The sequence below is a fragment of the Felis catus genome, chromosome E1 (genome assembly GCF_018350175.1).
Source record: "Felis catus isolate Fca126 chromosome E1, F.catus_Fca126_mat1.0, whole genome shotgun sequence".
Classification (NCBI taxonomy): domain Eukaryota; kingdom Metazoa; phylum Chordata; class Mammalia; order Carnivora; family Felidae; genus Felis; species Felis catus.
In genome coordinates this window covers 11348802-11359240 of record NC_058381.1, presented here as the reverse complement: position 1 = coordinate 11359240, position 10439 = coordinate 11348802, and the positions used below count along the sequence as shown (strand labels likewise).

The 10439-nt window shown below is 63.3% G+C and overlaps 1 protein-coding gene across 1 annotated transcript in view; it reads left to right on the top strand.

Moving 5' to 3' along the window:
* Positions 1-658: 658 nt before the first annotated feature.
* MYO15A (myosin XVA) overlaps positions 659-10439 on the top strand; it is a 52475-nt gene continuing 42694 nt past the window's right edge. The window contains exons 1-6 of the mRNA XM_045044546.1: positions 659-5131; positions 7238-7320; positions 7914-7977; positions 8798-8907; positions 9192-9266; positions 9517-9613. Of these exons, the coding sequence (XP_044900481.1) occupies positions 1541-5131; positions 7238-7320; positions 7914-7977; positions 8798-8907; positions 9192-9266; positions 9517-9613 (4020 nt within the window). The 5' untranslated portion in view covers positions 659-1540. The remainder of the gene's footprint in view (positions 5132-7237; positions 7321-7913; positions 7978-8797; positions 8908-9191; positions 9267-9516; positions 9614-10439) is intronic.

Below are 10439 nucleotides of genomic sequence, written 5' to 3'. Positions count from 1 at the left end.
TGGTATGTCAGAGATAAGCACCGTGGAGGCCTTGGTGCCTGATGGATGGAGGCCTGGCTGGGTCTCTGGCTTACCCAGTGGTTTAAGCAGGGCCTTCAGCCCCAGAGCTCCAGGAAAGCCCAGGCTCTGGAGTCGGCTCAGTTAAGCCCCTGCCTCCACCTTATGCCAATTGAAGATCTGTTTTCAGTCATTCAGAGCATGCCCTGATCCTTGATCCTTGGGCAGAGGGAGGAGGAGGAAAAGAGGGATAGTGCTGAGGCCTCAGGTTCCAGAGCTGCTGCCCCTGAGGCCCCCCACCGCCCCCCACCTTCCACACACACCCTTTGTCTAACATGCCACAACCCCTACCACTTAAAGTGCAGATTCTCAAAAGTGGACTGGTCACTGGCCAGAGAGTGGGCGCATGGCCTTGGGTCAGATGTCCACCCTGGAGCAATCAGCTGCACCCACAGAAGGCAGGAGCTACACGATCACTACCTTCTCAGCAAGGGCAGAAACGGGGAGGAGAGGCCAGGGCTGGGTAGGCATCCCAGATGTGAGCCATGCGTGTGGCCTCTCCAGCCACTTAGGCTACCCAGGAGCTCCATCAAGTCTTGCTTCCTCATAAAGGAGACAGGGCATGGCTTATCACTCCCATCCTACAGATGGAGAAACCGAGGCCCAGAGAGGGTAAAAGGCTTTCTTGAGGGCATACAGCCAGCTGCTGGCAGAGCTGGAAGTCAGAGCCGGGACTGGCCCATCCTCTGTTTTTGCTACCCCAGCCCCCTGGCGTGTGGTTTCACGGGGCCCTGCGGGAGTTCCACTAAGATGCCCCCCACCTTGTCCTGCTTTCTGAGCTGGCAGCCCAGTTGTCCCCAATGCATTATTCATGCTCCTGAGAGCTGGCCAGCTCTGGTTACACTGACCGCAGCGCTGGACATGTGCTCTGCCCACTCCCGTCCTCCCTTGCCCAGGACCTGGTGGGTCCAAGTTTCCCCTCCAAGGTAACTTAGTGGGCTTTGAACATCCCACTGCGGCTCAGGGCATGTGGCTCCACTCTGGCCCAGTACAGATATGCTAGGTGATTTAGGGCAAGTGGCTTCCCTGTTCTGGGACTCAGAGTCTCCCTCTGTGAAGCAGCCGTGACCCCAGCATTTACCTGGGAGCTACCTGAGGCAGCTAAGGCACAGGGAGAGCTTGACTTGTCAGAACAGTCCCCCTCCTGGCGATTTTAACGCCAAGATGGTCGCCCCCAGCACAGGTCTGGGCCAGGCTTCCCCTGCTCCCTGGTAAACAACACCCATGCACTTTCCACCACCACTCGGGTGAAACCCAAGGCGGCTCTGGAGGAGATGAATTATGGATCCGCCCTCCCGTAGTCTGGTCCCAGCCAGAAGCAGCTTGGCTGTCCCTCCCCAGGCCACCCAGACCAGTCTCAGCTGCTCCCAGCCCGAAGAGGCCGAGTGTCCAGCTGCGGGCAGGAAACGCCGTGTGTCCCCTTGTCTCCAAGTCCCAGAGCTGGTGACACGGGCCGCGGCCCGGTGGGGAGCAGGCAGCCACCATGGCGAAGGAGGAAGAGGATGAGAAGAAAGCTAAGAAAGGGAAAAAGGGGAAGAAGGCGCCGGAGCCGGAGAAGCCCAAACGGAGCCTGAAGGGGACATCGCGGCTGTTCATGGGCTTCCGCGATCGCACGCCCAAGATCTCCAAGAAGGGCCAGTTCCGGAGCGCCTCGGCTTTCTTTTGGGGCCTGCACACCGGCCCGCAGAAGACCAAACGCAAGAAGAAGGCGCGCACCGTGCTCAAGTCCACGTCGAAGCTCATGACGCAAATGCGCATGGGCAAGAAGAAGCGGGCAATGAAGGGCAAGAAGCCGTCCTTCATGGTCATCCGCTTCCCGGGCCGGCGCGGCTACGGCCGCCTGCGGCCGCGTGCCCGGTCACTCAGCAAGGCATCCACGGCCATCAACTGGCTCACCAAGAAGTTCCTCATCAAGAAGGCCGAGGAGTCCGGCAGCGAGCAGGCCACTCTGGACGCCTGGCTCAACCGCTCGAGCTCCCGCATCGGTTCCCGCAAGCTGCCCTTCCCGTCGGGCGCCGAGATCCTGCGGCACGGAGGCCGCCTCCGGAGGTTCCCCCGCAGCCGCAGCATCTACGACTCGGGCGAGCCCGTGGGCTTCCTGCCCTTCGAGGACGAGGTCCCCTTCCGGCCCTCGGGCTCCCGCAAGTCGCTGTACGGGCTCGAGGGCTTCCAGGACCTGGGCGAGTATTATGACTACCACCGCGAGGGCGATGACTACTACGACCGGCAGTCGCTCTACCAGTACGAGGAGGAGCAGGAGCCCTACATGGGCTACGGCTCCTATGGCCCCTACGGCCCGGCCTGGCCACCCTACGGAGACCACGCCCACGGGTACCCGCCTGAGGACCCCTACGACTACTACCACCCGGATTATTATGGCGGTCCCTACTATCCCACGTACCCCTACAGCTACGGCTACGACGATTACGAGCCCCCATACGCGCCCCCATCGGGGTACGCGTCTCCCTACAGCTACTACGATGCGTACCAGGGCGAGGCGTACCCACACGGCTACTACCTGGATCCCTACGCACCTTACGAGGCTCCATACCCGCCCTACGACCGCCCGTACGACCTCCCGTACGACGTGCCCTATTTTGATCCATACGGGGGGCCCTATGGCGCCCCCTATGGCATCCCGTACGGCGAAGGCATCTATGGCGGCGGCGACCAGGCCATCTATCCGCCCGAAGTGCCCTATCTTTACCCAGAGGAGCCGGCCTTCGCGTACCCGTGGGTGCCGCCGCCCATCCTGTCGCCCCACAACCCGTACGCCCACCCCATGGATGACATCGCGGAGCTGGAGGAGCCGGAGGAGGCGGGCGCCGAGCGGCAGACCACCTCCTTCCGCCTGCCCAGCGCCGCCTTCTTCGAGCAGCAAGGCATGGACAAGCCCGCCAGGTCCAAGCTATCCCTCATCCGCAGGTTCCGCCTCTTCCCGCGGCCCCAGGTGAAGCTGTTCGGGAAGGAGAAGCTGGACGTGTCCTTGCCCCCCTCCCTGGACATCCCTCTGCCCTTGGGGGATGCGGACGAAGACGAGGAGGAGGAGGAGATGCCCCCTGTGCCTCCGGTGCCCTACGCCCACCCCTTTTGGGGCTTCCTCACGCCGCGCCAGCGCAACCTCCAGCGCGCCCTGTCCGCCTTCGGCGCCCACCGGGGCCTGGGCTTCGGCACCGACTTTGGCCGCCCCCCACCTCGCCCGGCCACCTCGCTGGCGCGGTTCCTCAAAAAGACGCTGTCCGAAAAGAAGCCCATCCCGAGGCTCAGGAGTAGCCAGAAGGCGCGGCTGGGAGGCCCGGCAGTCCGGGAGGCGGCCTACAAGCGCTTCGGCTACAAGCTGGCCGGCATGGACTCCGAGCGCCCCGGCACGCCCATCGTGCTGAGGAGGGCCGAGGCGCGGACGCGCAACAACAACAACTCCCACCGACCGCCCTCGCCCGCGCCCGCGCCCGCGCCCCGGCCGCCCTCCCACTGGAGCGCGCTCCTCTCCCCGCCCGCGGCCCGACGGCCCCCCAGCCCGGGCCCAGGGCCCCCGCCCGCCGCGCCCTTCGCCCCCGCCCTCTCGGGCCTGCCCCGGCCCGCGTCGCCCTACGGCTCCCTCCGCCGGCACCCGCCGCCCTGGGCTGCCCCGGCCCACGTGCCCCTCACGCCCCCCGCCAGCTGGTGGGCCTTCGTGGAGCCACCTCCCGTGAGCCCGGAGGTGCCCCCGGACCTGCTGGCCTTCCCCGGCCCCCGGCCCTCCTTCAGAGGCTCCCGCCGGCGAAGGGCGGCCTTCGGCCTCCCCTGGCCCCCGCTGCCCTCGCCCCAGCCCTCGCTGAGGAGCCTGCCCGGCTTAGGCTACCGCTCGCCCGTGGGGCCCCCGTCCCCTCAGCCATCGCTCCGCGCTCGGCCCTTCCAGCCTCCCTTCTCGCCCCCGCCGCGCCGGCCCCGCTCGCTGCGGGAGCCCCCGTCCCCGCACCGCCGCTCTGGGCGCCTGGGCCCACCCCGCTCGCCCGTGCTGGGCTCCCCGCGGCCGCCCTCCCCGCCCCCTCTGTTGGGCCACAGCTCGCGGTGTCGCTCCCTCAACCTGCCTTCTCACCTCCCGAACACATGGCGGCGACTCAGCGAGCCGCCCACCAGGGCCGTGAAGCCCCGGGTGCGCCAGCCCTTTCAGCGGCCTCCCAACGCAGGGTCCTGGCCGGTGGCTGCAGCTGCCCCTGAGCGCCGGGAGAGCCAGCGTGAGCCTGAGGACTCAGAGACACCCTGGACGATGCCCCCATTGGCCCCCAGCTGGGACGTGGACCTGCCTCCCGCCCAGCGCCCACCGTCGCCCTGGCCGGGAGGTGCAGGCAGCCGCCGGGGCTTTTCCAGGCCACCCCCTGTGCCCGAAAACCCCTTCCTCCAGCACGTGGGCCCTGTGCCACCTCCTGCTTCCCAGTCTGAGGACCCAGCCTCCGCCGACCTGACCAGTGTCTTCCTGGGTAGGCACCACGACCCAGGGCCTGGACAATTGGTAAAATCAGCCAGCCCGATTCCTGAGAAGCCAGAAGAAGAGACCACTCCGGAGGGCCCTCAGTCACCAGCAGAGCCTGAGCCCTCCACCCCCACCCCTCCCAAGGATTCCGCGCCAGAGCGGAAGACGCTAAGGCTCAGCCTCTCCTACCCGCTAGCCACATGTGATAAGATGAGAGCCACGTGGCCGCCATGGCGCCGCTGGGGGACAGTGCCCAGCGCCCCAGCCCCCTTGGCACCCACTGGGGCCCCAGGGCCCCTGCCCAGGGTGGGCGAGCGGCGCCAGGCAGGCCCTGGGCGTTTTGCAGTGGTCATGCCACAGGTGCAAAAACTCAGCGCTTTCCAGCGAGTTGGTCCTGCCCCTCTGCAGCCCCCTGTCCAGATAAGCCGGGACCCGGAGCCCGGCCCCAAGCCAAGAGCCTGGAATTTGCTCTGGTCCTGTTTCTGGCTGCCGGCAGAAGCCCCTCGACCCTGGCCACGAGTGCTCGCCCGCCCCCAGTCCTGCCGCCTGGGCCCTGGAGCCAATTGCCTGCGCCATGGGGGCCCCTGGGAAGAAGTTGGTCCCAAAAGCTGGTGGAACAAGGTACGAGGGCAGAGGGCAGAGGGAGGGTTTGGGGCTTCTGTGCTGGGAAACAGGAACGGCCTCGGGATCTTGGTCAGCTGCCGCCTGCTTGGGCCTCAGTCTTCCCATCTGTAACCTGAGGAGAACAGCCTTGGGCTCCCAGAGCCTCTGGAAGATTGAACAAGAGGATGCCCAGCACAGGCAGGCACAGTACAGAGACTCCCGAAACTCTTCCCAGTCACTTCAGAGAAGGGATCTCGTCCCAGCCTGTGCTCTGGGCAGCCCTGTCCTGGGCCAGGCTGAATGGCGCGTCTGTCCCCAGCAGCCCCCCAGAGATTTTGGCTGAGTACACAACTTTAGGACTTGCCTGTCCACCCTGTCCCATCCCCACATCCACGTCCCTGCTGTTCCTCCTGTCTCCTGCTGACCCTCCCCCAGACTGGAGTCTTTTTTCTCTTCTGCATTCCTGCTTAAGGGCAGTCCCCTGGGCTGCAGGACTCTGCACTGCCCAAGGGTGAGGGGCTTAGGACCCAAACTTCTGGGTCCTCAGTGCATGATGAGGAAAATGAGGACTAGAAGAAGATCACACGGGGGACCAGGGGCTGAGCCAGGAGTCTGTCTGGGCTCTCTGCAGGGTGCAGGGCAGGTGGCTTAACTGAAGGGTGCTGAGCTCGTGCGTGGCTACCCTGCTCAGGGAGGAACGCGAGCCTGATGCTGGGTGGCCCTCTGAGGAGGGGGGTGGTCACCGGAGACTCCCCCGGGACGCCTGGGGTGGGCGGGGCACGCAGGGGGTGGCGGGCGTTTCTCAGCCTCTGCAGACGGTGCCCCGTGGAGCGGGCAGCTAGCCGGCCCGGCGATGGCGACCGGGGCGGCCTGGCTGCTAGGGGGGCCCTGGCCCCGGCGGCGGGTGCCCCGTGCTGTGTGGGCGGCAGCATTGTGGGAGCGGGGCGCGGGGCGCCCGGGGGTGAGGGGCAAGGATGCCTGGGCCCTCCTCACCCTGGAATACGTGAGTGGCTGAATTATTCAGGGTTTGTGGCCACTGGCGCACATGGCCAGACGGGTGGGCGGGAGGCCAGGGCCTAAGGGTGATACTTGCCGTGCCCTACTTAGCAGCCTGCTGACAGGCAGGCGGCATGCGGGGCTCTGTCCTGGTGTCCCCTTTCCTTGCCTGCTCAGAGAAGGGTGCGGGCTGGAGCTGAGAGGCTGGAGAGGCAGGAAGCACACGTGTGCTTGCAGACATGCAGGTCACATGCAGGCCTTTGTGCCCGGGACACGTTCTGAGGCGTACCGTGGCCCGACAAGGAAAGCGTGTGTGTGTAATGTGTGTGTGCCAGGGCCCGCGCGTATGTGGCATCCTGGGTGTCACGAATGCGCACATCATTGGGCAGGATGGAGATCCCGCAGGCCACGGGTGGCATCGGGACTTTTGTCTTGAGACCCCCAGGTGTGGTTGAGACAGCCCCGGCTCTCTGTGCACACGAGAGTGTGTCAAATGGGCGTTGAGAGTGTGTATTACAAGCGTGTGTGCCTCCGGCCAGGCCTCCCAGGCCTGCGTGCATGCCCTCAGGCATTCTGCAAGACCACGGGTGTGCGTGGGGGCTGCATGAGCTGTTGCATACGGGGCTGCGTGTAGGGGTCTCTGTGCTCGCCCCGGGCTGGATGCAGGGGTACGGTACTGAGCGGGGCGGTTCAGTGTCAGCCCTCCCAGAGGCCCCACGCACCAGGACCCGGACGTGCATCAGGTCATTGCAGAAGCAAGGATTTGGGGTCCACCCAGGGAAAGAGCGGCTGGGAGAGCCTGAGGTTGGGAGGCCTTCTAGGCAGTCAGAGAGAACACTGTGTGTGTGTGCGTGTGCTTCCCCCCCGGGGTCAGGATACTTGGGAGCCCCTGGGAGCACCTGCTACAGGGAACGCATGGGCAGGAGGCCAGCATGTGTCCCCCGAGTAAGGGCTGCACGCAGGCTCCGTGGGCCACAGTATTCCACAGCAGGGAGGCCTCAGGACCTGGCCGGGCCTTGGCCTCGGGGTTCTCTTCTCCACAACAAGAGCAGGTCCCAGGCGTGTCCAAGATAGGGGGCCACCCACGGGCGCTCTCCAGCCAGGCCGACCACAGACTCTCTCTCCCAGATGCACTCCATCCGCAACCTGCCTACCACACGGTTCCGTGACCAGTGCCGGGAGGATGGTGTGGAGGACATGACGCAGCTGGAGTGAGTGGGGTGGGGCCGGCAAGGGGTCACCACGGGGCTGCACGCTCCTGGCCCGAGCACCTCCTCCTACGAGGGGTGCCCGTCACCTCCTACAACATCTCCAGAGCCTCTGTTTCCTCATCTGCAAAGTGGGAGTTGTGAAGTGTCCCGGAGCCGGTGTGTGCGTGTCTAAGCTCTGAGTTGGATGGGCCTGAGTTCAAACCCCAGCCTCACCACCTACTGGCTGGGGAGACCTTGGACGCATTACTTTGCCTCTCTGTGCCTCGGTTTCTCATCTGCAAGATGGGGGTGGGTGGCTGTTATTGTGAAGGGGCTGGCACGTTGGAGGTGCCCAAAACGTGAGGGCTATGCTGGTCAAGATCATTATCCAGTCACGGTGACTCAGCTCTCATGTTTGCTTCCCCAGAAAATCCCCCAACCCCACGAGGTAGTATATATCCATTGGACGGATGAAGAAATGGAGGCACAGAGAAGTTAAGGAACTTGCTCAAGGCCTCACGATTGGTTGGTGACTTGAACTCAGGGCTTTCTGACCAAGGCCCTGCACTGAGGGGGAAGGTGGGCCCTGATGTTCCCTCTTCGTGCCTTTTCAGAGACCTCCAGGAGACCACCGTGCTGTCCAACCTCAAGACCAGATTTGAACGGAACCTCATCTATGTAAGTCCTGGGACTGGGTCTGCCCTGGGCTCAGATCAAGAGGTAGCTGTCTCTCGGGGCCACAGTGGGAAGCACAGATTTCTTCTGCTGAGCCACAGAAGCCAAATTTGTGGCTTCTGGTTTGGACTCTGGGGTTTCTACCGTTTGAGTATGACATACCAGAGCCTGGGATTCTCAAATCCAAAACCCTAAAATACAGAGTCTTAGACTGGTGGATGCCAGGGAGAGAGACCTAGAGACAGAAAACCCAGAAATGAGTGGCTGTTCACTGGGGACCTGATGGATAAAGCTTCCGGAGTCCTAGAATCTGTAGACCTGGATCCCAGGAAGGGGTTGGCCAGAGAGGTGGAAGGAAATCTCTGGCCCCAGAACAGTGGAACGGAGGGCCAGAGGCCCAGAACCACAGTGAAGGAGGGAAGGCCACCCACAAGGGCTCTGGCCACCTCAGAATGCCCTGGGCATCTGACTCCCTCCCAACTCCAGGCAGTGGAGGTTTGACCTCACTGCGAGGCAGAAGCTTCTGGGGCCTGTTGCTGACTATGAATAAATGAAGGATGCAGCAGCTGACACAGCCACCTTTGCACAGTTGTGGCAGGGCGGTTTTGCTCACTTAGCCTTCTCCCAGCCTCAGCCTGGTACGGTGCCTGAAATTCCACTACCAGAGTACGTGACCCATCAAACTATGAGAGGGCCCGAGGTGCGAACACGGAGGCCAGGCAGCCACACATCTGGCCCCGTGAGAACGGGGCTCCGGGCTCCTGGGAGCAGGGAGAAGGGCCATGAGGAGGCAGAGAAACTGAGACCACCGTGTGCCCAGCAGACCTACATCGGCAGCATTCTGGTGTCGGTGAACCCATACCGAATGTTTGGAATCTATGGGCAGGAGCAGGTGCAGCAGTACAGTGGGCGGGCCCTAGGAGAAAACCCCCCGTGAGTATCTCTGGGGATGGGGAGGGGGCTGTCCCGGGGTCCCCTGGGTCCCTGCCTGCCCCTGAGCCAAGGGTGGGGCCAGCTGGTGGCGGGTCGTCCACCTGCTCGGCCGAGTGGTCTCTCCCCAAATTTCTGTGGCTCTGACCAGAATGGGGGCAGGGAGCATTTCCCCAGGGTGAAGGGTGGAGCAGAACTGGCTGCCGAGTGGACAGAGATGTTCTCCTACCCGAGGGTTTTGAGAGGCAGGGTCCTGTCCCAGTGATACCTGTGGCCTGTCTCTCTAGGCACCTCTTTGCAATCGCAAATCTTGCTTTTGCCAAAATGCTTGATGCCAAACAGAACCAGTGCATAATTATCAGGTGAGCAGCGGGTCAGGCCGGGGACCTCTGTGTACAGGGTGGGCGGGGGGTATGTATGGGAGGAGTCTCAGATGATGGGTCTGTATCAGGCCAGACCTGCTATGGGACCTGGGAAAGATCACGTGACATCTCTGGGCCAGCCAGCCCACGTCCTCTGGTGTCACAGGAGGTCGAAGAAGGGTAGGGGTAGGGGGAGCCCAGAACAGGCAGTGAACTGGTTGAGTCTCCTTCTGGTCCTTTTCCCGGTCAGTGGAGAGAGTGGTTCTGGAAAAACCGAGGCCACAAAGTTGATTCTACGCTACCTGGCCGCCATGAACCAGAAACGAGGCATCATGCAGCAGGTGAGTGTGTCCGTTGCATGGTCTGTCTGACTCGCCAGGACTCCCAAGCTCAGTGCTCCCCGAGGGACAAGGCTCCTCGGCCCCATTTGGAGGATGGCGAGGCTGAGGCCAGGGTTGCCCTGGGGGGGCTCCTAGGACTCTGGCTCTTTCAGCCACACCCCTGCCCGCCCTGGCCATGCCTGCAGGGAGCTCCCTCCTGCCTGTGCTCCAGGGCAGCTCTGGTTCCAGCCGTGCTGGGCCTGGCCAGAGAGGAAGCCCCATGGGCAAGGGGAGTCACTCCATTTCTGCTGCCTGGCCTCATCTTCTTGGTGGTGAAAGAGAAAGGACAGGCCTAGTCAAGGGGTGGGGTGCAGTAGACGCTGGGGCGCTGAGGACACGGGACCAGGGTAAGCACAGGATTGGAACATTGTGGAGAGTGCTAGGTCCTCCAAACCTGAGAGTGTTAGACCCTCATAAAGCTTTCCCGAGGGCGTACTGTGTGTCCCTCACAGTCCGGGCTAGGTGATGGCAGGAGCAATGCGGCCAAGGGTTCCCGCCCTCATGGGAATTTCGTTATAGTAGAAATGGAAGAAAAAAAATACACAAGTAGATCGTGTTTCTGTGAAAGGGTGGGAATTTGTGGAGGGAAAAAAAAGCAGGGAGGGAGATGGGGAGTTTGGGGGGGTTGTAATTCGAAGCATGGTGGTCAGGGTAGGCTCCACTGAGAAGGGGTGAGAGTGGGCCCTAAAGACATCTGGGGGAAGAGCAGACAGGGAGCGGGAAGAGCAAGTGCAAAGGCCCTGGGGTGCGAGGAGGTCTGGTGTGCTCAGGGGATGGCAGTGTGGCATCATGG